Source organism: Pyrgilauda ruficollis, unplaced genomic scaffold (assembly GCF_017590135.1).
Source record: "Pyrgilauda ruficollis isolate IOZ18807 unplaced genomic scaffold, ASM1759013v1 scaffold65, whole genome shotgun sequence".
NCBI lineage: Eukaryota > Metazoa > Chordata > Aves > Passeriformes > Passeridae > Pyrgilauda > Pyrgilauda ruficollis.
In genome coordinates this window covers 3,640,741-3,668,355 of record NW_024528266.1, presented here as the reverse complement: position 1 = coordinate 3,668,355, position 27,615 = coordinate 3,640,741, and the positions used below count along the sequence as shown (strand labels likewise).

Genomic DNA, 27,615 nt, shown 5'->3' with positions numbered 1-27,615 from the left:
GGTGCGAGCGCCGCGCTGGGGCTGCGGCAGCGCCGGGGCAGCGGCGGGATGAGCCCTGCGGAGTGAGCGCAGCCCCGCCTGACGCCCCGCGCCGCCCGCCTCCGCTCTGGCTTCGGGCCCCTTCTCTCTGCGCTGCGGCGGGCGGAGGCGGCGGAAGGAGAAGCCCATGGAGGGGAACCGGGACGAGGCCGAGAAGTGCATCGGGATCGCGCGGGAGGCGCTGGAGGCCGGGAACCGCGACCGCGCCCTCCGCTTCCTGGGAAAGGCGCAGAAGCTCTACCCGACCGAGACGGCCCGAGGTGAAGCCCGGCCCCCTCCCCGCTGCCCGCGGCCCGGTTCCGTCGGGGCGAGCCCGGAGGGACCGCGGGGCCCGCAGGAGGGCGGGCGCGGGGCCTGCCCGGGGGCCGTGCGGGCTGAGGCGAGCGGGACCCGGCCCAAAGGCAGCCCGGGGCGCTGGGGGCGCGGCTCGGCTGGGAGAGGGGCCGGAGTGTGTGCCCGGGAGCGGCGCTCAGGGCAGTGCCTTCCCCCGCCAGGGCATGGCTCTGGCGTCAGGCGCTGCGCAGGAGTGGGCGCACCTCCCCCTTCCCAGCGGGATCTCCCAGCGCCCACCCAGCTCCTCGCCTGCATCCCCCTCCTCCCTACAGCCATCAGGAAAAGCGCAGCCATACAGACGAGGCTTAGCCCCGATTAACATCAGGACATCTCAGGCCCCAGGCCGAGACAGGCTGGGTTGGCTGCTTTTCTGTCACTGTGAATCACCCCTCTCTAACAGCTTGCAATGAGAGCTGCAGCTCCAGAGTGGACCGTGTCTTCATTCGCTAATATACTTGTGGTTTGGGTTTTCTTGCGTTTGGTTCCCTTTTGGTTGTACAGCAGCCACGTAGGAATTGCACACGGGTTTACCTTTCCTAGAGAAAATGGAATATGTTGCACCCCCCAGACTTAATTAGCTCTTCTGACTATTCCATACTAAAAACTGGAAAAATACTTAGCAACCTTTTAGTGAAGAGTGTTAAAAATAATTGTCTCAAAGGAACAGTAGTAGGGTTTCAGTGTATGTAGGACTGTTATCTGTCTTGGAGCCTTTCTGTCACACAGTGCCAGAAGTCAGCTCAAAGCACCGTTGGATGCAGCAGGGACTTGTTGCGTTCCTCTGGTTCTCACTTACGTGGTCTGTGCTGTGCAAGGAGTAGGAACAACTTCAGTGCCCTGTACCACTTAAAGGCATTTGCCATTTCTGCAGTGGAAGTCCGAGGCCAGATCTTGACTGGAAGTTGCTGTGAGGAGATGCAGTGAATTTTTGGGCCTCTTATCTCCTGACTTCTTCTTATATGCAAACAATAATTGAAGATTTCACTGGTGCTTTTCCTTTTTAATTAGTGTTTAATTTTTCAAGAGTTTGGTTTTTTCTCCTGCAAGACAGTATGGATGTAGCCATATTCCCCTAAATTTCTGTGGCTTGAGAACATGACATGCATGAAAATATTTGGAGGTTTTTGGAATCTGTGTTGGTCAGGAGCAGGAAGGCAGAGGATTTCAGTTCAGCTTCTTTCACCAAGGAGAGCAGATATCTTCATCTGCTTCACACAGCTTGTATCTTATATCTCAAAGATAAGAGTTTAAAGTAGCTTTCAGGAAAAAAATCTGACTTGTTTTGAACATTTGGGTTGGTTTTTTTTGTTTTTTTTTTTTTTTTTTTAAGTAGGACTGCCACTACATAACCACCATTATAAAGTATTCAGTGCAAGAAATAGATGGCTAATTAGGCTATTGTCTGTAGGACACTTGTTTTATTCACTGTGGAAATTAGCAAAGTCAATCACAAATGAGGTACAGAGCTGGGGAAAAGAATTTGGCCTTGTGGTAGTGGGCTGTAATCTGGGGAATTGTGTCTTCTTATATTTAAAGCTTCACAGAATTTCTACGTGATGTTAAATAAGTCAGTTCACGCTGTTTCCATTAGTGACCAGCTAATTGTTTGTGCTTCGTTTTTCAGGTATTCAGCTTGAAACAAGGGCCTGATTTGTGGAACTGGTGGGCAGTTAAACCTCCATCTGAAGCTAAAGAGAATGCACATGCCCTAATACCACTGAAAAAGTTCAGGCCCTAGGCCTGATTTGAACTAGGTACTTAGAAATTAGGGGACTCTAAACATTTAATATCTCTGTGCTTCAGTTTTCTATCTGAACCTCTGTGGAGGTGGTTAAATCTTTCAAACTCATTTCATTTCCTCCCGAAACAACACCAGCTCATTGGATTTATTTTGGTTTTAAAGTCTGAGGTACTTAAATGGCCCTCTTAAAAGTGCAGTAAAGTGCAAGGACACAGACTGTCTTTTTTTCAGGACAGGTTCTGGAAGGGCTGCAATAAATTACAACTGGCATTTTACACTAAGAACAAATTAAATTGCTCTCATTGGCATCTTTTAGTTGGGGATCCACTTGAAGAAAAAAATCCAACCTGTAATTCGTAATTCAGATAATCAGAAATGTGTCATAGCACATACCAGAGGGAAAGAAGCAGTTAAGGTTTTGTGAGCTCATTTAGTTCTAACACAAATTCTCATTTTACAGTCATAATGTGTTGGGTTTTTATGGTGCTAGGACAATGTGGTGCAGCCCCAGTTGTCTGTCTGCTCACTTACTTTTCTCTGGAGTGTGAGTTAGAAGGTGGTTGAACAAATTTCTCCCTGCAGTTGCAGATTATTCGTATGCTGTACCTTTAGTATTGTTTTGAGAACAATTGCCCACCATTTCACAAACGAAGTTGTCAGTCATAAAAGCAATGAGAATGGTAGTGCTGAATCTTTTACTGGTGGGAGCTTCCTCCTCCTCCTCCTGGTGTTGTAGTGGATGACAAAAGGGCAGAGAATAGGTTTTAACTATTGTCTCTGAAACAATACTATGTGTGATCTGCTTTTGGCAACATTTACATTTAAAGGGCATTCAGCACTGGTTCAGTCATCAGTGAAGTTTAGTTTTGCTAAACAAAGCTTCTGCCTGAAATACGCTGACTGCAGCAGTGCTATTTTAAGGCTTTACTAGTGTGAAATGTAAGGTCAGTGCTTGTTTAATGATTCTGAGCTAATGACTTCATAGTAGCAGTGTCCACGTTGACGTCATTCTTTGCTAGAAAATTGTTTTATGTTTCAGCTGTTCAAAAATTTTTTTGATTTTGGTTTTTGCTAATGATTCATCTTGCAACTGAACAGAACCTAATCGCTTGTCTGGAAAAGATTTTTTAGAGTGAGCTTAAAGGTAACAAAGGACAAGATGTCCCTTTCAAACTTAGGAGCCATTCTGTTTGAAGGCAGAAAACAATGTTAAGGAAAACTTGTTTTTTTAGTGCTTCTTAAGATTTTCTTGCCCCATTTCTGATGCTGCCTTTAAAAACAAGTTTTTTGGGAGCATGTCAGTTTAGTTTTTAGACTGTTGCATTAAGAGAAGTTCTGAACTAAATAGAATTCTTCCATTAGTGAAAGTAGGTGGGGAGGGGAGTCATGTTCAATGCATAATGGAATCAAATGCAGTCCAAGGATCTTTCATTCAACAGCAGGTAATAGTACACACAAGAGAGGCTTCAGGCACACTCAGAGATAAGATTCGTTGTCTTACCTGCTAACAAAATAAGTCTTTGGTTCCCCATATGCCCTGTTTTGAAATACTAGATGCACAGTGAAAGTTTTCTTAAGTGCAGTGTTAGTAGAATAATCTAACAGCTGGTTTTACCACCAGCAGTTCATGGAAGAGTCAGAGAACTTTCTGAATATCTAAACTGTATCTTCTGTTTGAAGGAAACAATGGCCCCATACCCTTTGTGTGGTTTTCTTTTTCAGTGTAGGACAATAGCATGTTTGTGTACGCTGTGTCCTGCTATTTTAAGAAGTTCACACTGATATATTTGAATTCTATTTTTTTAAGCATCCTGCATTGTATTCTCAGCAATGCAGCTCCATTATGAGGTCCGAGGAGGGGTTTAGAAAATAGTGATATTTAAAGTATACTGCAACCAAACCTATTCATTAAGAGACTTAAGAGCCACAGAGCTTGCTGTGAAGAAACACTGGATGTTGAAAATGCAAACCATCGCCATGCCTGCATTTCTGCCATTTCTGCTCCCACAGGTTCTGCATAAATATTGGTGCAGGGATGAGAAATTTCTAGAGCAATACCAGTATAAAAGGAGGAACTGCAAAACTTTGAGTAAGCATTGTTTCAAGAAGGCCACGTGTTCAGTAGGACTCTGTGTGATGCCAATGTTAAATGTCATACTCACTGGATGGAAAAATAATTATTTTTTTGTTTTGTTTTCTGGTAGCACTTCTTTGGAGCACATGCAGACTGAAATCCTTCATTCCCAGGGCACTGTCTGTTCAAAGCTCTGCTCTTGATTAGTTCTTAATCTGCAGACGTGGTCACCTTGTTGGAGTTGTTATTACTTCATTTACCTGAGAACTTCATGTGCCACAATGGAGGATATTAGAATAAAGTATTACAAATATTGAATGTGTCCTTCAGTTATAATCCATAATGCAGCTGTAGCTGTCCTGTTTTCAAGCTCCAGATTTCATTTGTAGTGAGAGCATGCCCTCAGTTACAACTAGACATCTAAAGCTTAGTTGTTTCCTTCTATCTGCTGTAAAGAGCTGATCTGATCAATCCATGAGTCTTGCTGAGGCAGGCGGAGGGCAGGACTGGCTCTGAAGTCAGCTCACTGTCTTCAGGCTGAGTGTAGCTATTCGCCAATAAGTGAATGGAAAAGTAAATACTGGGGAGCTTTTAAGAAGTGGCTCTCCTTTTCAACAAAGCTCCACTTTCAATTCTTCCTGTGGTACACAAGCTATGATGTGTATCAGGATCCCAGTTTTCTGCTGCTCTAAGAAAGACCATGCTAAGCAGAGGAGAATTTTTTTTTTTTTAAATTTAAGAGAAAATTCTTAAGGATTCTTCCCACTGGCTTTCTAGAAGAAAGTGCTATGCTTTCACAGCGCAGAGGACATTTTTCCTTAGCAGGTTTTGTTAGTGCATTTTTAATGCAGATAGTAACTAATTTTATTTATGAAACAAATTTAGCCTATGTAGTTTGCCATGTTGCTCTGAAGGAATCTGTTTTCAGGAAAGGTGGACTATTTAATAATCTTTGATCTGTATTATACTTTGTGTGCAGTCCCTTATGTTAGAATGGTATTGTTTCTGATTCATTGCTAAGACAGGTACCCCCAAAATACAGGCTTACATACAGAAAGAAAAACCAGACTTTGTGTATAATGTTTATTAAAACTGCTAAATTTGAGATCTGCTGGAATATGGAATGAAGGAGGATTTCAAGAACTAGCAGAAGCCAACTGGTTTTCAAGATTCAGGTCTTGAGTTGGTTGTTCTTGGCTGGTCCTTGGCTGGTTGTGGCACTTTAATAGTGGTTTGAATTTCAGCTGATATTGCCTGGAAGGAATAGAGCATCAGTTTGTGGCAGTCATGACTCAGGTTACAGATAGGTATGTACTGTAGGAACTGAAATGTGCTGGAGATGGGCTTGGTGTCTGTGTGGCATACTTTGTACTTTCTATAGAGTGTAAGGTTAGTTCCTCTTCAATTTGCAGTTGCTTATTCAGGTGTTCAGATGTTTTTACCCCAAGGCACAGGTTTAGTGCCTCTAAAAAACATCTAGAAATGAAGCACCTGGACAAATTCTCTCCAGTGTTACATTACCTTGGCAGAGATGGATGGGAGGAGGCCATTCACTAATTTTGAAACACTTTTCCGTAGTTTTGCCACAAAAAGGAATTGTTAGACTGGCTGCAGAACCATTTGTGACGCAAAGTGGTGATCAATAAGGAAGGAGGATGTAGCAGCAAGTCTTGTTATGTGGTGCTCTCATCTTAGATACCTGAGAGCCCTGACTCACTCACTAGTACCTGTAATGATACTATGATATACTGTTGTTTTTATAGTTTTGTTGGAAGCTATTACGAAGAATGGAAGTGCTGCTGGGGGAGGCGCTTACTGCCGAAAACCAGCCAGTAACAGTGATCAAAGTAAACCCAATAGCACGAAGGAGAGCAATGCATCTGCTGCAGGTGAAAGTGGAAAAGGCTACAACAAAGACCAAATGGAAGGAGTATTAAGGTATGGCTTAAATATGTCACTGCTTTTCATTCTGTGTATTATCTACTTACCCTTTCAACTCTGTCGTCTAAAGGAGCCACAGGAAGTTTGAGGTTAGCTCAGAGGGGTTACTGGTACTGAACTTTGACTGGAAGGAAGAGTTTTGCTGGTTTTAAACACCAAATGAGACACTATCACTTTCTGCAAGAAAGATGCTGCTCCTTTCTTCAAACTATTAAGGCTGCTTTATGGAAAAATAATATTCAAAATAGTTATTGAAACGATCTCATGGTAAATGGAAAAAGTTATAAAAATTCTGTTGTACAATTTGCAGGACAGTGTTTCTATTCAATATTTTTATACTAAAGATACATGGTCATTCGTAAAGTTTATTTTCAAGCTAATATTGCTGTACTGGTCTTAAGACTGGACTTCGACAAATGTTAAAATTAATTTGGTTTGAATGTAAAGGTGTCTGAGAAGCACTGGAATACATCATCTGTGTTGCAGTATAAACTCTGCTTAGTGCAGCTTGATAGTATTAAGAGGAGGTGACATCAGGAAAGGATGTGTGAAAAGAAACAAAGGTCAATAAAAATGCCCTTTTGAGGCAAGTAATTCTTAAGTCGTGTTATTATTGCATTCTTGCTGGCTGTAGGAGCAAGAAAAATATTGTTTCATATGTGCCTGGGTTTCTGCTAAAGAAATATGGATATAGCAAGGAAATTGCACAGCTCAAACCCCAGTATTTTCAGATAAGCCTAGCCCAAATATTTTCAAGGGAGCTTGAAGGAAAATCAGGAGATCCCTGTCTCCTAGTTTGTGTATATTGGATGTTGTGCATAAGAGAAATTTGGGGGGGGGTGGGGGGTTTATGTGCATCTGTGAAATGTATGTTACTGTTGGTATGATCTTGGGATCTTCTTGAATTTCAGTAATCTGTTCAGCTGTGCTAACAGTGAGGCAAGAAGTACTTTTTTATTAGTTGATACAGAAGCTCTGCATTCAGGCAGGTAGACAGCAGCAGCTCTCACATGATTATCCTCTTGGCGTTATTTACTAGTGCTTTTCATTTGCCATCATCTCTGCTTAATTAATGTTATTGCCTTTGTGATACATCTAAAGTAAAACACAGATAAGCCTGTATATTTTTGTTAAAATGAATGTAGAATGTGTGTTTGGACACACGTGTGTGAGACAAAATATCCAGAAAGAAGTCCTCTGTAAGTGTGGCTTAGGTCAAAATAAGGCATGTCACATTCTCCCAGAAAGCTGCTGCAAGCAGGGCTGTCTTGGTGCCAGTAGTCACTCACCTGTGACGTGCCATTCTGAGCTGCAGTCTGCTTCAACATCAGGCTCCCTGCAAGATCAGTCTGTTTGTTTGTTTTAGCAGAAGGTATGTTGCCTGCTTTGTTTGACTGAAATGGTGTTGTGGAGCTAGCTTTTTTTCTCTGGTAGGCTTTTGTGGTATTGGGTATTGCTTTATTGAAGGGATTTGTTAGATGCTATATGAACTTAATCCAGTTTCTTGAGATCAGGAGCGGAGTTAGGGGTGTTCAAGAATTGCACATTGAGAATAATCTTGATGCAACATTGCTTCAAGAATATCGAATGTTGAATATGGAGTTTTAAAACATACCAAGATCTTTGCAAAATAAGTGATTGTAATACCTTGCAGAACAGCCCATGTTTGTTTGTTTAACATACCACTTAAAATCATGTGTTAGAACAATATCTTCACCTTCACTTGGGGAACGCTGCCATCTTTTAATACAGCAGTTCATGAACCTTTAGAGAGAGATGGATCTTTTTGTTTAGATGTGCAGTGATCAACAGAGCAAGTTTTGAAATGTTTGTCATGTTATTATTTAGTGACATAAACCACTTAAAAAATTTGTGATAAAGAATTAAAAAATGTGTGTGCCTTGCCAAGGAGAGCAGAATTAAATACAAGCAATGGCCTAAAACTAAATGGAAAAATACAACTCATTCAGTGATGATAACTGAGAGAAAGTTCATGTTTAAACCACAGTGAGAATGAGCTTTCTAGTTGGAAACATGACAGACAGCATATGATATTGCTTCAGTCAGGCCCCAGATTTTTCCAATTAAATGAAACATGCCCCTTTGGGGAGGATATTCTTTAGAGAATAGAGTTTGTCGCCACCATATGCTTCTGCTGTACCGCAGTGGAATGGTTTTCAGATGTTTGAATTGGTTAAAGAAATAGTGTGTGAAAAGAGGTGGTTTTAAACAGTGTTTCATGCCCAGTTGTTGTCTTTTTTCTGTAAGGGAAGAAGTTTATGGACAGCAAGGTAGCAAAACCTCCAAACTTCAATAAATTCTGACACTCGGTATGGACATCAGACAAATAGAGTGGTTTGCATGTGCATGATTCAAAAAGTCATTATCCTCAAATGTTCTTCCCTTTAGGAGTTTTTGGTTCAGTAACCGAATGTAGACATAGGGAAAGCGCTTCTGCTTTCAGCTGCACTTCCATGCCATTTCCAATGCCTTTGTTGTAAGCTTTACTGAGCTGTCAGGGCGACTGACTCTGAGCTCCCTGGCTTGGATCACTGATTAAAGTTCCTGGAATTGTATAGCTATCTTGAATTTGCTTGTGACAGCAGATTTAAGAAGCATAGTGAGGACATGCTTGGAGCAATGTAACTAATTTTGCTGCATTAATTTTCATCAAGGTTACTCTAGTAGTGTGAGTAGCTACAAGTACAAACAAGCATCTCTGTGCTGGCTTCATTTTTTCCACATACACAGGGGACACTGATCACTAGCAAGTTACCATAACAGTTCTGTGGAGTATTACGTGAGCTTGCAAGCTGCTCAACAGGGAGAAGCGTAAGATGTAACATATTTCCTTTGATTGCATAAGTGCTGGGTAATGCTGCTCTTTGTGGGAGCTGTGCTCGCTACTTCACTGTGACAGTTTGAAGGTTGAGAGATACCGCAGCACTTTGTTGCTTTTAGTGGAAATGCTTTGAAAATCCCATCTGTAGTACAAGCATCCTTTTCTTAATGATCCTTACCTTGTCACTGAGAACTGGATCAAGTTGTCTTAACACCCTTAGGTGACCTGCATGTGGGAGATATTGACAGGAGGCTAGCAGAAATATGCTAGGACCCACAGTAGACATAATGCCTTCTTAGAGCAAGTGCCCTAGAAGTCTCCAGTCAACTGAAAGCTACACAAGCAATTTCAGCTTAAGACTAATGTGTGAGAACCACATGCACGACAAAAAATGAAGCATTTTCCTACTGTATGTTTTATACAGGCTCTCTTTAAATGATCTTAAGATGCACATGGTGTTTGACCTCTTTGGTCTTTTTTTTTTTTAGTCAATAAGCCATAGCATGTATTCCATGTTACCCTTTTGACATCTGAAAGAAAACTGACATGACTAGCAGTATGCTAAATTTGCACTGTTGTCTTGTGAAAACTGTGGTCAACAGAATACTGCTTTTCCTGCCTTGCCAGTGCCTGCTTCTTGGAAGAAAGCACAAGAATCAAATTTTGTATTTGGATCTTTGTGATAGAACCAAACCAAACAAATAGAGGCATGAGTTCTGTAGAAACCTTGCAAGGCAGTATTAAGTGTCATTTAGGAGTGGTCAGGAATAATCTGTAGCTTGATTTGAATTCACGTAGTGAACAAAAAAATTGCCTCTACATATTTCATGGATCAAACTAGGAATATAAGTTGTGTGACTGACTTTTTCCAGGCATTCTGCTGACACTTTTGCAAATCCAGCAAAAAGAGTGATATTGGTTCTTTTCTAGCTTGGTGTCGAGAAGATAATTAACTGGAAGTGGATTAATAAGAGCAATCAATATGTGTGAAAAAAAACCAAACCACCAAAGCAAAGAAATCAGGGCTTGCCTTTAATTAGGCTGTGGAGCTGCCATGAATTGTTGAAATATCGAGTTGAATGGTTGAGAAATAAAGGTGGAAATCATAGTCATAGAGCTTGTCACAGAAAAGTGGCAGAGAAGACATGACAGACTTTGTCAGAAAGGTCAGAACTAAAATAAAATCTTAAATAAAATCTGGAGAAAAGTATGCTGATGTAAACACAGCCTTGACTATTTCATATAATACACACAGTAGAAACAAACTGATCAGGTGCATCCAAGAGCAAGGTAGTAAGACAAGCACCCTAATGTGTTGTTGAATTTATCAGTGCAACAGAAGTCTGAGAGTTCTGCATTTGTTTCAGAAACTAGGGATATGCTGGTACCAGCTCGAGTTCCTTGACAATGCTGTGACCTTCTCTTCCCAATCTAGAGCACTTCTTTCAGGCCATGTTTGCCACCCAAACTGTGACTGGTACATTCCCAGCTCAGCTGCAACATACCATTTGCATCAAGCTCTCTGGCATAATTGGAAATTTGACCTGTATAGATTTTGGTCTGCATTTTACTGTGTTTTTCTGCTCAACTCTAGGATCAGAAGTCAGTATAGCTTCCTCTTGCTGGATTCTTTGTTACTAACATTCACATTGCTACTCACTGTGCTGCTTAGTTCAGATTACCATTGGGAGAAATAATTGTGGCTCCCTTGACATACTTCTGGTTGAAGTATTTGTCTTTTGGGCAGTTCCTATGAGGCTTTGAAGACCCTTTGAAATACCTCATCAGACTCCAAATTTCATGATTGTGCATTGCTGCAGGTATTTGATACAGTAAGGCAAGCGTCTCTGATAGGTTTTGTTAATCTGATAAAAGCTGGCAGTGCTGACCTAATCTGAATTGTAGATTTGAAAAGTGATCTGACAAGCACAGCATTAGGATCACATCATTTTGTAGTCACAGGAGAGCCAGTGGTGGCAGCCCTAGGGTTTCTGCAGGTGAGAAGAGACGTTTCAGGACCTGAAGGGCTTCCTCTGCTGTCAGCCATCAGAGCATGGAGAGGAGCCCAGCATCCAGCAGAGTTGTTGGTGCTGCAGTTTGAAGCTGGCTGACCAGTTCTGCGGGTGCCTTGTCAGCTGCAGGCTGGGATAGCGGAGCTTTGCAAGTCGTGATGAGATACCTCTGTCAACAGACTGGGGGTAAATGTAGGCCATCACTTGCTCTCCTGCAGTTTGAGAAGTCTATTTTGTAAAAGTCAGGTGTTATTTCAGGAACAGCCAGCAAATCTGTTAATCAGAAGAACAGTGCCAAGGTGTTGGCAGGGGACTAACAATTCAACAAGGAGAGAATTAACAGAAATAGTATGATAGTAATTCAGATACAGAAGTGATCCAACCTGAAATGAAAAGTACAAGAAAAGCAATTCACAAAAAAAACAAAACCCCAAGCAAAGTATCAGTGAAAACACCACACTTCAAATAAGCCAGAAATAAAGAACAACAAAAATAACCTGTTCAATACAGAATGGGTAAGCAAGTGGTGTGTACATTAGCATTTTAAAAATAAATGTCTGCGTGGAGTTTATGTGTGCAAGAAAACTAGCAGTAGGAACTGCAGTGCCTTAAGGGCAGCAAGATCAAACAAACAATAATTTGCAATGCAGCATTCAGGAAGTTGTTTATACTGAGAGTGTTGCAGGGGTTTTAGGTGCAGTTAAAAGCCAGCAATAACATCAGTGATGGGGCTTTTCTAGAACCTCCACTGGTTTTACCCTTAATTTTTCCCTGCATTTACTGGCTGAGTTTTGTGCCCTGTAGTAGGAGAAAAGTGAGAAAGGAATGCATCCTTCTATCCACCTGCCTTCCCATGACAAATCTCCACAGGATAATTCAGTGGTGCAGGTGAGGGTTTCTGGCTGAGTGGGGATTGTCAGAGGTCAGTGTACTAAAGTAAAAGGTGAGGACTATGTCCAGAAATCTCTGCATCTTCTGAGGGGCAAGAATCAAGTTGGCCATGGCTTCCAACAGCTTCCAGCAGCTGGAGAGAAATTTCTCATCAGGAGAGTGGAGTTTTGGGGGAAGAAGACTTGGGGTATCTCTTAAAGGATGAGGAGGGATGGGGCATCTGAGTGTGCACCCAGCAGTGCACTCAGTTAGAGAAGCCTTGTGGCTGCACAGCCCTGTGTGAGCTGAGTCCTGGTGACCCCACAGTTTGTCCTGTGATAAACTGACTTACCAGGTTCCATTTGTGGTGCATTAAAGTTTTTCTTCTCAGGAGTAGATCACAAACACTGGTGACTGTTTAACTGGAAAGCACCTGCTAATCATCTTTGCTTGTCCCATCATCCCCAGTGCAAGTTTTGGTGCAAAATTCACATGAACTCAGCTGAGGGGGGAAAAACGGAAGTGTTACCCTGTTATGATTGCCCTGAATTGTGCTGTGTCAGGAATCTCCTGGCAAAAGTCACTGACTCCCTCCCAGGAGGAAGCTGCATTAATCAGATGCTGGTGACTTACAGTCCAGGTGGTTTTTCCTTGTGGTGGCCAAGCAGTGGTGTAAAACTGTTGGCTAATGGCAGAGTGTGGCAAGGGCTTCATAGCACAAGGTCACTGCTGAAAATTCCAGGCTTGGGTATGGGGTTTGCCCCCTGTGAATTTGTAAGATAATTTAATGTTTTTTAGCTTTAAAGCTTGATCAGCCTAATCCAAAGTCCTGCTGAACTGCAAAATTTCCATACATATATGCATGTTCCACATTTGTGTTTGTAGAATTTTTCATTTACCACTAAGAAAGACTTGCAAAGAAAAAACAGAAACGTGTTATACCTCGGCTGAACATGTTTCTCAGTAATAAAAATACCTCAGTTGTGGGCCAGGTTCAGGATAGCTGTTGCATGGAGGTGATTGCATTAATCCTGTAGATCTTTTGGTAGATACCCACCGTTGCTGCTTCTCCTTTGAGGGTCATCCACTGTGGAACATCCACTGGTTGTGAGCAGGAGAGAGCTCTCAAGTGGGTTTTGGGGAGTTAGAAGTACAGGTTGGCATCTGTTGCATTCCTCTTTTTTTTTTTCCCCAGTATTTCTCCTTTTGGCATCCTAGAGTTGTGGAATGAATGTATATTGCAAGTAAATAAACTTCCATGTTAGGTTTTTTTCCATGAAAAATGACAATATGCTGTTCAGGGAGAGAGTTGTTGATGCACAGTGCTTAAAAACACATGAATGGATGTTGAACACCAGAGTTTTAATGCTAAAACAATAACAACTTCGCTAAACATTGATGGCTTGCTATGTAATTTTATATCAACCAAAGTTCTGAAGAGTCTGGCCCACAAACAGAGAGCTCAGAAGCAGTTGTTGAAGACAACTTAGATTGGATACTGAGGTAGCAATTCCATGAAATAAAAGCTTAATTTGATATGGTTACACATTTGAATAAAGCCACCCGTTCTTGGTACAGTACATAAGTCATCCTGGCATTGAGTCTATGGATTAAAGGATCTGTACACTACCACACTTCTTTCTGCTTGTGCAGATTACCAAAAAAGTTTCCAGTACTCAAGAGTATAATTTAATGCATTTTCTTTCCATCCTTTCTTGATGGATTCACCGTGTTCTTTTTAGTTAGCTCTATCAGCTTCCTAATTGGAGCTTATTAAATGTTACTTCAATATAATGAGCTATATTTATTTCACAGGATGTTTGTGTTGGCAGCTGCCTGCATACATTCATTTCAGTGCTCTTGTGAGCATTACACCAAGGCTTCTATAAAAGCTTCTGTATTTGAATGCAGGAAAAAGGATCCCTCAAATGAAACTTGATTTCATCAATCTGTGAAGTAGGGTGGACCACACATGACGGTGTGGTTGTACTTGTGATACTCACATTCCCTTAATTACAGGATACCCATACTTCTTTCATGGGAATGCCAGAGGCTGGCTTGCCCCCTTGTTTTCCACATGGCTGCTCTGTGTATAGACTTGGAAACATTAAACCCAAATTTACGTAGACATTTGTGCATGTAGGAGAATGTAGATAAAATTACAGCCAAGTGAAGAGACTCACGTGAAGCTTTTAAAGTATTTATGGATGTAATTTCTATTTCTTGCTCAGAACAGCCCATTTCTTTTGGCATGCATCCCGTGTCAGTGTGCCTCATTTCTGCAGTGCAAGTTTGGGATTCAGCCTTTTCTTTCTGAATTCTTACCCAAGTAACTTGGTTTGATTGTTAAGCTGTATTTCCTAGTTTGATCAGTTCTTCCTGCCCACAAGAATTAATGTTCTCACTTTTCCTCTAAGTGCTCTTTCTTTCTTCTGGGGTATTGTGAAGTATACTAAATCATTACATCATTTCCAGATTTTGCTTTTCCTGTCTGGGTTAGACAGCCTACGTAAAGAATATTTCTGAGGTTTGAGTTTTAAAAAATGCTACACTTGGTTATATGAGATAAGCTAAATATGTAATTGCTGGAGCTGATAGTGTGACTTTGAATTTACATAAACACTTACAGAAAGATTGTTAAGATCCAGGTGCATTCCCAGCAGCAGAAGTATTCTCACATGTTTTATTCCCTGAAAAGGGAATGCTTGAGTGATGGTATGATTTGACTTTTGTTTGGAGAAAGGGAGGTATTGTTTGCTTTGTTTTATATCCTTCATACTGAAGTGCATTTGCTGTTTACAGTCAAAACACATTTTCCTACCTACTAGTTGTGCAAAGTAAATTTGGAACCTTCTTTTTATGCATTATCAACAGCAATATTAATGTAATTGTGGATGAGGAAATGCTACAGTAGTTGCAAACTGAAACCCTTTCTTACAACTGTGGTAGTAGAAGTAAAAGAAATGTACATAATAAGCACAATTCTGAGTTTATTATGAAAAAAATTACATTCTTTGTTTCTAGAGTGGATATTTTAAAAATAATTTATATTGAAAGCAAAAGATGTAATATAGTGCACCAGTGTAGTATATGACCTCACTCACAGCTGTGTGTTAATCCACTACTTTTACATCTTTCTGCTTGCAACATTTTACATCATTTTCTTTTGCAGTATAAAGAAATGTAAAAATTATTACGAAGTCCTTGGAGTGTCAAAGGATGCAGGTGAAGAAGACCTAAAGAAGGCTTATAGAAAACTTGCTTTGAAATTCCACCCAGACAAAAACCATGCACCTGGAGCAACAGAGGCTTTTAAAAGTAAAACACCATTTTTACTTTATATTTCTTTTATGATTAAACTTCATCCACATAAAACATATTTATCTGCATCGATCACTTGTATTTTTACAAATGTAAATGTGTTTTTTAGCTCTTGTTGAACTGACATTTTTATTCAAGAAAATATTTTACCTTTGTTATATTAGAAGTATAGATAAATAACATGGACTTTGGCAGTAGGGCTTGGTTTCAGAAAATTGACTGTAATGTTCAGTACAGGGAACAAATGCTTGACCTGTGAAACCCAATTGCACTTTTTTACTGTTGTTGACTTAATGTATTCATTGAATTTTATTGCCTTGGATCTTTACTGTACTTGAGCTAGAAATAAAAGAAAGCAATCCTTGATAGCAAAATGCAGTTTTTACTGAACCATGTGCCACACTAAGTTGCCTCTTCCTTAGAATTTCTTGTATGTTTGCAGTTTTACTATTTTTTCTGCCTAAAAACACCTGAGTTCAATCGTGGCCTTACTAGTAGTTGCCTTTGACCATTTTTGAGGTAAAATTTACAGTCTGATTTGACCTTATTTAAGGCTGCCCAGCTTAGCCCTACACAAGGGAAGTTATTAAAAAAAGCTTTTTAAAGAAAACTACAGCTTCATCTCAGATGAAGAAAAATGTGAATCTGTAAGAAATGATAATGCATAAACAATCTGATCATGGTACATTTTTTATTTTTTTCCTGTGTGAGGTTTACATGCAGACATTTGAAAAAATCATTCGGATAAAACACTTAAATTGGGGAGGGAAAAACAGAAAAAAAAAGTCCTGAGCAAGACTTCTGATACAGACTTTAAGAGGTAATTATAATAATATATTAACAATTCCAGGTGAAAAGTAGATACAGCAGAGCAGGAAAGTTGATTGCTATTGATTCATTTAATACAGCTATGTGATGTTTTTATCTAAAAGGTACTATTCCTATAAAATCGTCTCAGGCAGTGGGAATAAAATAGTTCTTCCTTGTTAATAGCACTTCAAATCATATTTAAAATGTTAAAAATCGACTTGTTAATATTTTATTTAACATGAGCACTTTCTACAAGTCCAATTTCTTCACCTGAATTTCACTTTCTGGTTTTTAAATAGATGAGTAAATGAACAAAAAATTTTGTAGGGGAATCTCATTGACCAAAAATTATTTAATTTTCTTGCATTTAAATTATCGTAATCTTTTTGTATGGCTGAGTAAATTTATGGCTTAGTTTTCCTTTAAAGATATCTGATCAGTTTTTGACATGAGAAAAGGAGTTCATAACAGTAGTTTTTATTTCATAATAATGCTTTATTTTAAGGAAAGGTCACATTATAAAACAGAATTGCATTTCGTGATAAGTAATGTACTTACTTAGATCTTGACCTACCTAGTACTACTCGTCTGTTGTACTGAGCAGTCTCACTGAAGTGAATTTTAAATCAAAAAGTCTGTGCAAATGTAATAACTTCTGCCATCTTTTATCCATGTAATCAAAAATCTTATCTTTGAAACTTTTGAACAGTGGCTTTTTTTTTCGTTTTTATGTCCTTTTTGAAAAGCAAATTATATTGGAATCAAATCTGTTGTGAATTACCACCAGAAAATCAAGAGCAAGTAACAAACAGGCATATTGTGACAGTATGGTCACATAAAGTAACTTCAGTTTATGTGCAGTCACCTGATTTATCTCTCTTAGTTTTTAATTCTTGGGAAAATCTAAATTTTCACTACCAGTTTTATCCTTGTACTGAGCAACAGAGCAATATTTGATGTATCATATTTGTATCATGCTTCAGTGCAAAATACCAGGCTTCATTCCTTTGGGTTTTTCCCTTCACTTAAAGGAATTGCTTCATTTTTTTTCCTAAGGGCATCCTAAAATACATGTAGCTAAAACTCATTAACTTTTGCTTAGATTGGATAACATTTAAAAATTAATTATAAAGCCACAGTCTTATTTGCCTGTGTTGAGGTTATAGTGTTGCACCTTTCACGAACTTCTGATGACTGATGGCTTTTCAACACTGAAAATCATAATCCCTGTGCCTTGGGTTGGTTGGCTGCAAAAGAACTCTTTTGTTGGAGAGGCCTGGAGGAGAGAGTAAAGAGGAAGGCAGAAAGGGTTTAATGAAGATACGACTGAGCGAAGAGTGTTCATCAAGTGGCAGCGCATACTTTCCATCAATCTGCAAGATCATTATGTCTGTGCACAGCAAGAAAAAAGCTTCTGAAGTCCGCAGTATATGTGGGTTTTCTTGCTGATATTTTCCGTGCTTACCTAAGTGAGGTTTTTTCCTTTCTGCTGCCGAAAAGGCAGCTGTTCATTTGTGATACCATGGCATAAACAGGGACAAGAATCCAGGACAGGCCCTCCAAACACTGAGGTCATATTTTCCACTTGAGGAACACACACATTCCTGTCACACCTGCATGCTCTACTCCTCAGGTTACATCATGCAAAACTTTGTGTTATTAATGTAATCCATAAATACCTTCAGAAGCATGAAGAAAAATACATTCACACTCTTGTATACAATGAAGTTGAGCCAAGAAATGACCACTCACCAAATGAAACCAAAGAAAACCTGCTGAGTCCATGATGGTTTTTTAAGCTAGGCTGCTAGAGCAAACTGCAGCTTCAGAGTCTCATTGTAATGCTTGATGCTTTTTTTGTAACTGCAGTGAGAGAGAACATTTCCACAAGGGTAGGTGTTCCCCTAGAAAAGGAAACAAAGCTCTCCTGCCTTCTGCAAAGGATAAAAGGCCTTTGAATAGCGGTGGTGGGAAACTTAGTGGAAGCTATTCGAAGAAAAGTGGAGATGTTTCTGGACCTTGTTCTACTGTAGCTGTTTTGTAACATATAGTAAATTGCATCTTTTTGCTGCCTATTTTTTACTTTGAAATTGCATTTTCATGCTGGAACAGCTTTTATCATGCATTTATGGGAGTTGTGTTTTATTCCTTGCTTTAGAAATTGGAAATGCGTATGCTGTGCTGAGTAATCCCGAGAAACGAAAGCAGTATGACCTTACAGGCAGTGAAGAGCAAACTTGCAATCACCCTAGCAATGGCAGATTCAACTTCCATAGAGGTTGTGAGGCAGATATTACTCCAGAGGATCTGTTCAACATGTTTTTTGGAGGGGCCTTTCCAACAGGTATTCGTATACATCAGCATAATTGTCAAGATGTACTGCCCAGAGTGGCATTAGAGTTCATGACATTATAAAATAGTAGAATAATTCCAGACAGCCTTGAACCCCAACTCTACAATCTGCGTAGTTTATTTTTCCCTCAAGTGTTGCTAAATCCCAAAAATGTCAGTTCTTTGGGATTACTATCATACAGCTTAAAATACTTACTTTAAGCAACTTTGAAAGCAATACTTACTTTAAGAAACTTTTTAAGATACCTTAATGTAATTTTATGAGCTATTGTGGAGTAATGTAAAGTGCTTTATGTTGCTTCTGTACTGACCTCTAAATAGTATTTTTGTACATGATTTAAATGTGGATGTTCCTTCCTCAGGTAGTGTACACTCATTTTCTAATGGTCGTGCTGGCTACAGCCATCCAAACCAGCACCGTCAGAGTGGGCACGAGAGGGAGGAAGAGAGGGGTGATGTAAGTTTAAGCACCGTTGGCTTTAAACTACAAAATTTGCTTTCAGTATTGTGATTGTACAGGAGCTCTGTACTGTAGAGGAGGACTTGTACCTGCCAGTTGGGTATTTTAAACTTCAGTGGGTGGTTCGCTTACCGACTGGTAAATAGGCATGCAAATTTGAGAAGGTAATTAGCCTGGTTTTGTAAACCTGATGTTGTATGTCAGTCTCTTACTGGTGACTGGTATTATTAACCTATATATGCCAGTAATTGTGGCCACTAATCCTTGTATGCATGGAAAAATTTACTTGGGCTGAGGTAAGAATGGAACTTACAGCCCAGTATTCACCTACATGAATTGTCTCTAGTCCTGTATAACCACAAATCCCTGTATAGATGAGACCAAATTATGGCATACAGTGTAGCTGAATGCAGCTTTTATTTGGTACTTGCTTGTGTGTACGTGCTAAGCCATGAACTCCTGCAGCTTGAGCACTGTGTGAATATTGTGTATGCATTTGAAAGTTCAGGTAATATCACAGTGTTTGCAGTTACTGTTTTCCTAGCAGCTTTTGAGGCTTAAAGCAAAAAGTCACAGTTAGCATTAAGTATTGTCAGAATTTACCTGTTTGCTTGATGGTTTATGAAATACCTGACTCTGTTTTGTTCCTTAGGGAGGTTTCTCTATGGTCATTCAGCTGATGCCTATTATTGTGTTGATCTTTGTCTCCTTGTTGAGCCAGTTGATGGTATCTAACCCTCCTTACGCCTTATACCCAAGATCGTAAGTAATGCTTAATTACATCACCTTAAAGCAGAGGGGAAGGTGATGTAACCACCCTCTCCCACTTAGAAGCATTGTAGAGAGTCTTCCATTAGTTGATCTTTGATTTCCCACAGTGAAGAAAAGGGAGGGAAGGTGTAGATGAAGCAGAACAAACAATTGAGGTGTGAAGAACATGCTGTGAGAATGTAATGGAGAAGAGGTTCAGCAGTACCTGAAGTTCAGGAGGTCTAGTACAAGGCAGTGGGTCCATGCAACATGGCAAATTGCAAAGGTGTTTGCATCTCCAACACAGTTAACCAAAACCTGAAATCTGCTAAAGCTTGTTACTCTTTGGGGGGTAATCTGTGTTTGTAGAAGGTGAAGAATTTGAAAGCAACTTTCTCATCCTTATTTAGGTGTTAAATATAATGACAGCTGGGAAGCTTGTCTGTTCTTTGCTTCATTCTAGGTGATGGTAAAATCATCTTTTTCTTGTGAAGAATTCTACTTGTGAAACTTACCTGTTTCATACAGTAGGATATTTAAACCTTTTTTTTTTTTTCATGTGAGAAATAAGTAACTTGGTTCAAGTGTGCAGTTGGTAGAAAGGTGGTAAGTGGTAGAAATAGCCCACTCACCACACTGGTTTTAAAGGTCCTTAGTTCCTTGCAGAGCCCCACAACAGAAAGGTTTCTTTTCTCCTATTTTTCAAAGTTCTCTGTTTCTGGAGTAGGATGTTCTTCCCTTCTGCAGCTAAGCTGTTGTAATGCTTAGAAAAGCTTTTCTGCCAAAATGTTTGCATCTGGTCTTTGATTTTTAATCTACAAAATGCCAGCAGGAAAATGACTTTATCAGGGCTAGCAGCAAGCATTTCGGAATGGGGATGCTGTACTGGGTTGCTACAGAATAGTGACCTGTTTCTGTTGAGTTTGAATGTAATTTTCTATTATTAAAACTTATATTTGGCTAAAGAGGTGTGAAATAAGTGTCTTAGTAAAGTGGATTTTTTTTGAGATCAAGTGTTTAAGCAGCAGAAGTTTAATGTTTTGGTAAATGCAATAATTTTATTCTCTAGCAGATTATAGAGCCATTCTTGTCATTATTTGTCTCAAAATGGCAAATTTAGGAATGTGCTGATATTGTTCTGTAATGGCAATATTTTTTTTAAGTCTATTTGTGGTGTAAAAACAATAATCAAATTAATGTTTAGTCTTTCTTTCCCCTGCCTCCTATTTTGCAGAAGTACAGGGCAGACCATAAAAATGCAGACAGAAAATTTGGGTGTCATTTATTATGTCAATAAGGACTTTAGAAATGAATACAAAGGAGTGTCATTACAGAAAGTGGAAAAGAGTGTGGAAGAAGATTATGTATCCAACATTCGTAATAACTGTTGGAAGGAGAGGCAACAAAGTAAGTTTGGTAATATGTGTCATTTCATGAAATCATGTACTACTATAAAAATAAATTGCCTGAGACAAGAAGGAAGTGCTTGTAGTATTACAATATCTCAATGCAAAAGTAAGGGTAAGGTCTCCTGCTGTTTGTCACTTTAAAACTGTCCCCAGTGTCACTTAGTTTTTGAATTTTACTCAGTGATCTAACAACCATTTGCAGATTATCAGCAATTTTAACCTGCTGCTTTATTAGCTGTGACCATTTCTCAGAAAATGAAAGACTACACTGAATTGATAATGACAAAGCTTTTGTCCTTAACTCACTGTGATTTCACAGAATTCTCATGTCTTCCACATTACTTTATCATGGCAATAGCTCATTTCCCTACGTGCTTTTATACAAGTAAATAAATAAACCAGAAGCTTACATAGGTGTTTCCAGAGAGATGAAAAAATAATCTGCCTTGGACCACAGTACATACAAACACTGCTTTTCCAGGCAACCAAGGACAGGCAGCACATCCTGTAAAACAAGGGGTTTTAGTTTGCCATCTGTTTCTCCAGTCTAGTATTATAAAATGAGTTACTTCTTTTCAGAAACCTAGAATTCAGTGTTAAAGCATAAGATTACTGAAGAGCACCACCAGCCTTTTCTAAAGCAGCATCAATTCTAACCAGTTATTCTGTTATCTGTGACCATTTTGTGAGCTCTGTGGGAAGAGCACTGCTAAAATTACATCAGTGTTGAAACCAGATGGTTTTAACTTTTCAGGTGGTGAGCTTCAGTCACAGCTAACTGGAAAAATAATTCATTCATGAACTGTCACTAAACTGACCAGAAGCAAATAGAATGCAATTCTCTGAGTCAGATCACATGTTCCTGCCCAGCTTTGGTCTCTGCAGTCCAGTTGTTTGGTACTTGTAATTTATCAGGTTGTGAAAACTACCTAAACTGATTTTAAGAAGCTCCTAATGTTTTTGGTTTTGGGGGTTTTTTTTCTGATTATAGAAACAGCTGATTTTGTGGTTTTATGGATTTAAAATACCTGTTGTGTGTTAAATCTCTTTGACAGTTAAAATCTATCCAGGGTTAATTGACGTTTAAGAATGTCTTGCATTTTGAGTTGAAGTGACAAAAAAGATTTTACAGAATGACAGTGCTCAGCAATGTCAAGCTGTTGAGCACCAGTATAATACAGAGAGCTCTTAATTATTAATAACTCTGAACACTGACAGTCTCAATCAGCATCAGTTGAAGTAAAGGGTATAACATTAAGATTGGATTTTTTGGGGCACAGACAAGATGCTAGAGGTATCAAACAATGCAGGATCACTGAGAGTGGCCTGTATTTGTAATGTTTCATGAGGTCTGACAGAAGTAGTAGGGGATTTTTTGTTATTTTGTTGTCGGAGATTTTTGTAGGGTGTGTTTTTTTCTTGTTAATCAGATACTGCTGTATGAACTCTGAGGGAGCTGGAAGGCTGATACAGCTTTATCTGCTCAAAAAGATGGAATTGTTACAAAGATCCAGCAAAGGAAAACTGTAGCAGTGCTGTTTCGGTGGTGTCTGAGGGAAGTTAGAACAGAGAGAAGGAAAAAAGGGCAAGGATTAAAACCTGAGGTGTTTCTTACAGCTCTGTCATGTGCCAAGTATTCAGTTTGTAACCAAAAAAATCTTTTCTCTTTTCTCCTTAAAGAAACAGACTTACTTTATGCAGCAAAAGTATATCGAGACGACCGCCTCCGAAAGAAAGCAGAGTCCATGTCCATGGAGAACTGCAAAGAGCTAGAACGGCTGACCAGCCTCTACCGAGGAGGATGAGCTACAGTTACACACACATCTTACCTATGCTGTTATCTCTCCTGGAACTGAGAAGAGATTTAGTTTCACCATGGATGCTGGAAAAGAGGGTGGATGTAAAACTCTACTGTGTAGCTGTTTCCAGAAACCTTATGCTGAAATATCATTTAACGGCTTCTTTACCTACTGTGAAATATAGGTAACTTTAATTGTTTAGATTTTACTTCAAAGCTTCTGTGAATTCTTTCAGCAGAGAGAATAGCTCAGAAAGGATGCTATACTTGTAGAGACTTAGTCATAGTGGTTCTCCTCTAACATATTTGCCATGTAAATATCTGTGGAAAGAACTCTTTGTGTATATATGAGTTAAATGACTTTCTATTTAAAAATCTCAGAAATTTAGTTCCATACTACATTTTGTCTCACTGATGGAATAAATAGTATGATTACATCACTCCTATTCAGATGTCAAGTGTGTGGAGTTGAAACAATAATTTTTAATATTTTATCTCTATGTAAAATCTTCTAGGTTTACCACTTAGAGGAACTTGGTATTTTTAAATATAATGGCATATATTCCTAAATATCTGTTGGGGTTAATTGATCTGGTGTAGAGTAGCAGTTTAGCTGTTGTAGTTTTTTAGCATTTCTAAGCAATGCTGAGAAAAATAAGAACTACACTAATCTCTTTTCAAAGCAAATATTTGCAAATGCTGTACAGACCATTACAAACATTGCTTTTAGTACTTGCAACAGTTTACAGCAGCTCTGCCATTTGGTATTCCAGTAGTAGTAAGTCCATACGTATGGTTAACATGCATCCATAGCTTCCTTAATTTTCACTGGAAAGGTGGAGGAAAACATGCAACACTAAAATCTTAACACTAAAATAAAAAGGCAACCTATTTTTTTTTTCCTGGCAGGCTTCCATTTTCTTACTACTTTTTTATTTCAAGCTACATCCCAATCCTGATTCCTCAATGGCACCGCAAGTGGAACAGGGAGATTTTGCTAAGGACAAGCTATGTGCCTTCCAACCCCTTTGCCAACTGTTTAAATGCTTTGCTGCTTTGCAGTGTGCTCCTATGGTCAGAGCCCTACCACTTGTCAGAAGAGGTAGGGTATGTGTTTTTTGGGACCAGAGTGTAGCTGGACTGACTTTGTAGAAATGAGCAAGCCTACTGTTTGGCTCCTACATGGAAGATCATGTAACTCAGAAATGGAAATGGAAACTATATGTAGCCACACCTGCTGATGCAAAGAGGTGTTCTGAAGCAGCTAAGTACAATGTACTTAAAGTTTATCAAAGTGTGTTGAAAATGTTTTTAGGTTCAGTAGCTGATGTTTTTTTACATTTTAACAGTGTTACGCAAGGGAATGTTTCTTGTATTTGAGAATGCCAGATAGCTTGTATTATGGGAAATATATTTTGGTTGAGAAAACTGCTATCTTTGAACAATGCTATCAGTTTGTGTGGAGCCAAATATTTCTCCTAAACTGAAAATTTAAATACTTTATCTGACTTCATTGCAATTCCTTCTGATCTACAGCAGGATATGACTTTAGAAATACATTAAATGCTATTATTCCAAGTGACCCAGAAAACATTTTGCATATATCCCTTTTCCAAATTGTCCCTGTGGAAATGTCTTCTCTTGAATTGGTGTAACATGAAACTGGCTGCAGGCTTTTAACTTAGCAGCTAAACCAGCATTCAAGGTGGACATAAGAGCCTTCGGCACAAAACAGAACTAAAAGTTGCTGAAACAACAAAAAAAAGGGTTGCTGTACTGAATGTCCTTGCTAAGACTATAGTCAAAGGGTTCAGATGTAATGGAAAGGCATCCAGTTGTTTGAAATATGCAATCAAAAACTATGGAGAAAACCAGATTCCCCAGATTTTGTAACTGTCCAGAATGTATTGTAATTATATTAATGAAAACAAACTATCAAAGTACATCCTGGTACTCCTGTGTCTTCTTAAATGAAGAAAGTTGTTCCAGAGGCTTTAACAGGTACCTGGGCCTTCCTGTTTACAAATGGGTCTGAGCTTGCAAGTGATCTTTTAGTTAACAGGAAAAAGGATATATAACACATTTATCAAATATTGGAACTGTGAAGTCAGAGTGAACAGATGGTCTCAGCAAAGCTGCCTATAATAATCTTATGGGCTGTGTCTGCCCTGCAGCCACTTCTGGTGCAGGTGAGAAGTGGGGAAAGGGATGGATGCTGAGCTGTGTCAGCTTGGTTCCATTGCTGCCAGTTCCTCTGCAAACTGGAATGATGTGCTGGCTGTGCCCTATGGCAACACAGACATCCCAGAAGGTTAAAAGTGAGACCTAGACTGCAACATTTCATTTGACTACCTATTGCAATTAGCACTTTCTGAAAAGGAAATAATATGTTTATACTGGTGGAAGTATGCTGCTTAGCATTTAACAGATTAAATAGTTGCACACTTTGAAATATGTAGTAATGTGCAAAAGGATGCTGTGATTTCCTGTGGCATGAAGATTAAGCTGCTCTAAATATGGCCTGCAAACATTCTTTTAATATTTCAAGTGGGTGTTTTTCTCCTCATGATGTTGGTTTTTTTCCTCAAGTCTGAAGGGTTTTTTCCTTTATAAATGTCAATATCTTCTCTGGATTTGTTGAGGGAATCTTCTGGAAAGATCAGAATTAATTTTCTCATGAGCAAAATGCAAATTGGAGAGGGTGGAGTACTTAAATCTTTTCAGATGACCTTTCTTCAGAAGGCAAAGTTCCCATTAAAATAAGATATTGGAAAGAAAAGGGGAAAACAAAACTGGTTTTGAACAGCCTGACTAAAAATCCCTCAACATTTTAGCTACCTGCTCCTTACTGTTTTTATTTAGTCATTACCTTCCATTTAATCTAGAGTTAAAGATAGCACGAGCATGGATTCTTGGTTTTATCCTTCAAAAGGGCAGGCAGAAAAGCCCTGCAAAAAGAGAAGAATCTTGGCATGACTCTGACATAGCCTAATGAAAAAAGGAGGTGATTTGCATCTGCTGAAATATAACATCAATATGTGTTCTATTTATGGAGCATCCTGAGTCACAAGTGAGTTCAGTGTTCACATCTGATGAACATTTCCCAAGTTCTCTGGGTAAAACAAGTCTAAATTGGAATTTTTTGCCTTTTTTTAAACGGTCTTTTTTTCTTTTACAAGTTTCCGAGAAATGGTAGAACATTACAGCACTGAAAATGTAACAGATGCATTTAAATAGACAGCAGAGACAGCTTTAAATAATAAATATTTTTAATATAATTTTGTAATAAATGCTGTAAATGGATTTAAATGGGAGGGCAAGAATATTTTTAAGGTTGTTTGTTCATAAATTTCATTCACCCTTAAGCAGTTGTTATTCTGACTTCTTGTAGCTCTGTCAAATAGAAGGAAAGTGCAATAGTAAAAGCATTTTGTTTTTTAAAAAGCAGGTAATATTAAATAAATTCCTGAAGCTATAACTTATGTATAATGTAAATATAGGAAAGAAATAGGCCATTTGTTGTGGTTTGGCCTCGGCCATGAGCCAAGCGCCGTGCAGCCAGCTCGCCCACGCCCACAGCGCCACGGGGAGGGGAAACAAACGCAGGCAAAACCTGTGGCTGAGATGACAGCGGTTTAATCACAAACAAAAACAGATCTCAGTGATCAATAGCAAGGAAAAGGGAGAGAGGAATAAGCCCCAAGAAACAGAAGTGATGCACAACACAATTGCTCACCACACTCTGACCCGTGCCCAGCCTGTCCCTGACGAGCAGTCAGCAGCTCCTGACCAAGCCCCCAGTTCATACACTGACCGTGAGATGCTCCATGGGATGGAATTGCCCTTTGGCACATTCAGGTTTGCTGTCCTGGCCGTGCTCCCTCCCTGCTTCTTGTGCACCTGCTCACTGCCAGAGTGTGGGAAACTGGAAAAATCTGGATTTAGGGTAAGCACTGCTCAGCAACAGCCAAAGTATCAGTGTGTTACCAGCATTATTCTCATACCGAATCCAAAGCACTGCACGGTACCAGCTGCTAGGAAGAAAAGTAGCTCCCCTATCCCAGCTGAAAGCAGGACACCATCATAAACTATACTTCCCATACTGCTCAGTCTGGCAGGAATTTGAGTATTGGGCTTCTCCACATTTTTAGAAGTAATATTAAAATACACTGTTTAGTTATGATGTTATCCTTCATGCAGAATACACTTCTCCCTTCAGTACTGGTTTATTCCATGTATAGAAAGACTTATTGGGATGGGAGAATAAATTCCCATTAATAGCAATACAGGAGCCATCTCATAGATGCATTTGCATAGCTTTTATTCAAAATGTGATAGGGAAATAAGTAAAATTTATTACTGAGCATCATGGCTGCAAATAAAAAAAAAATTGCAATGTTTTTAAACATTTTGTGTATAGTAGGGAATATTTTAATAAATTAGAAGACCAAGGTTGTCCCAGGTAGCATTTTCAAAATACTACCAGAAGGTCACACAATGATTTTACGGGGTTCTCTTTTAAGTATCTCTAATATGACCAAGTCCTTATCAAATTGCTGTGTGTGCATGGCTTGGACTAAGAAGGAGGTATGGATTCTCAGTATTCAAATAAATTTGTTCTTTTGAATGACCTTTTCCTCTGTTACTTGCAAAAAGTGGCTTATCTCTGTTTCAGACTTTTTGGAAACTTCACTGGACCTATATGTTCAGAAACATTAGCAAGCTAATTAATTTACACTGTTAAAAATTTTAATTTGATACTGGCATCCAAGCAAAATCTTCAGGTATCAACAATGCTCTAGTCACTGGTGGTGTCCCGTGGGCTCAGTATTGGGCCCAGTCCTGTTCAGTATCTTTACTGAT

General features: G+C 39.3%; 1 protein-coding gene across 4 annotated transcripts; it reads left to right on the top strand.

Annotated features, from left to right (window-relative positions):
• On the top strand, positions 1-27,379 carry DNAJB14 (DnaJ heat shock protein family (Hsp40) member B14). 4 transcript variants are annotated; one of them, XM_041484228.1, is made up of 8 exons: positions 1-299; positions 5,951-6,125; positions 15,025-15,170; positions 18,142-18,327; positions 18,698-18,792; positions 19,448-19,557; positions 20,780-20,952; positions 22,635-27,379. In XM_041484228.1, exons 1-8 carry the CDS (start codon positions 167-169, stop codon positions 22,757-22,759), a joined length of 1,143 nt encoding a protein of 380 aa, XP_041340162.1. In that variant the 5' UTR covers positions 1-166; the 3' UTR covers positions 22,760-27,379. The 4 variants fall into 4 exon arrangements, 3 of the variants coding, with proteins under 3 accessions (XP_041340162.1, XP_041340161.1, XP_041340163.1); XM_041484227.1 differs by lacking the exon at positions 20,780-20,952; XR_005956541.1 differs by lacking the exons at positions 18,698-18,792; positions 19,448-19,557; positions 20,780-20,952; positions 22,635-27,379 and adding an exon at positions 15,885-15,993 and having other exon boundaries at positions 18,142-18,268.
• Positions 27,380-27,615: the final 236 nt, after the last annotated feature.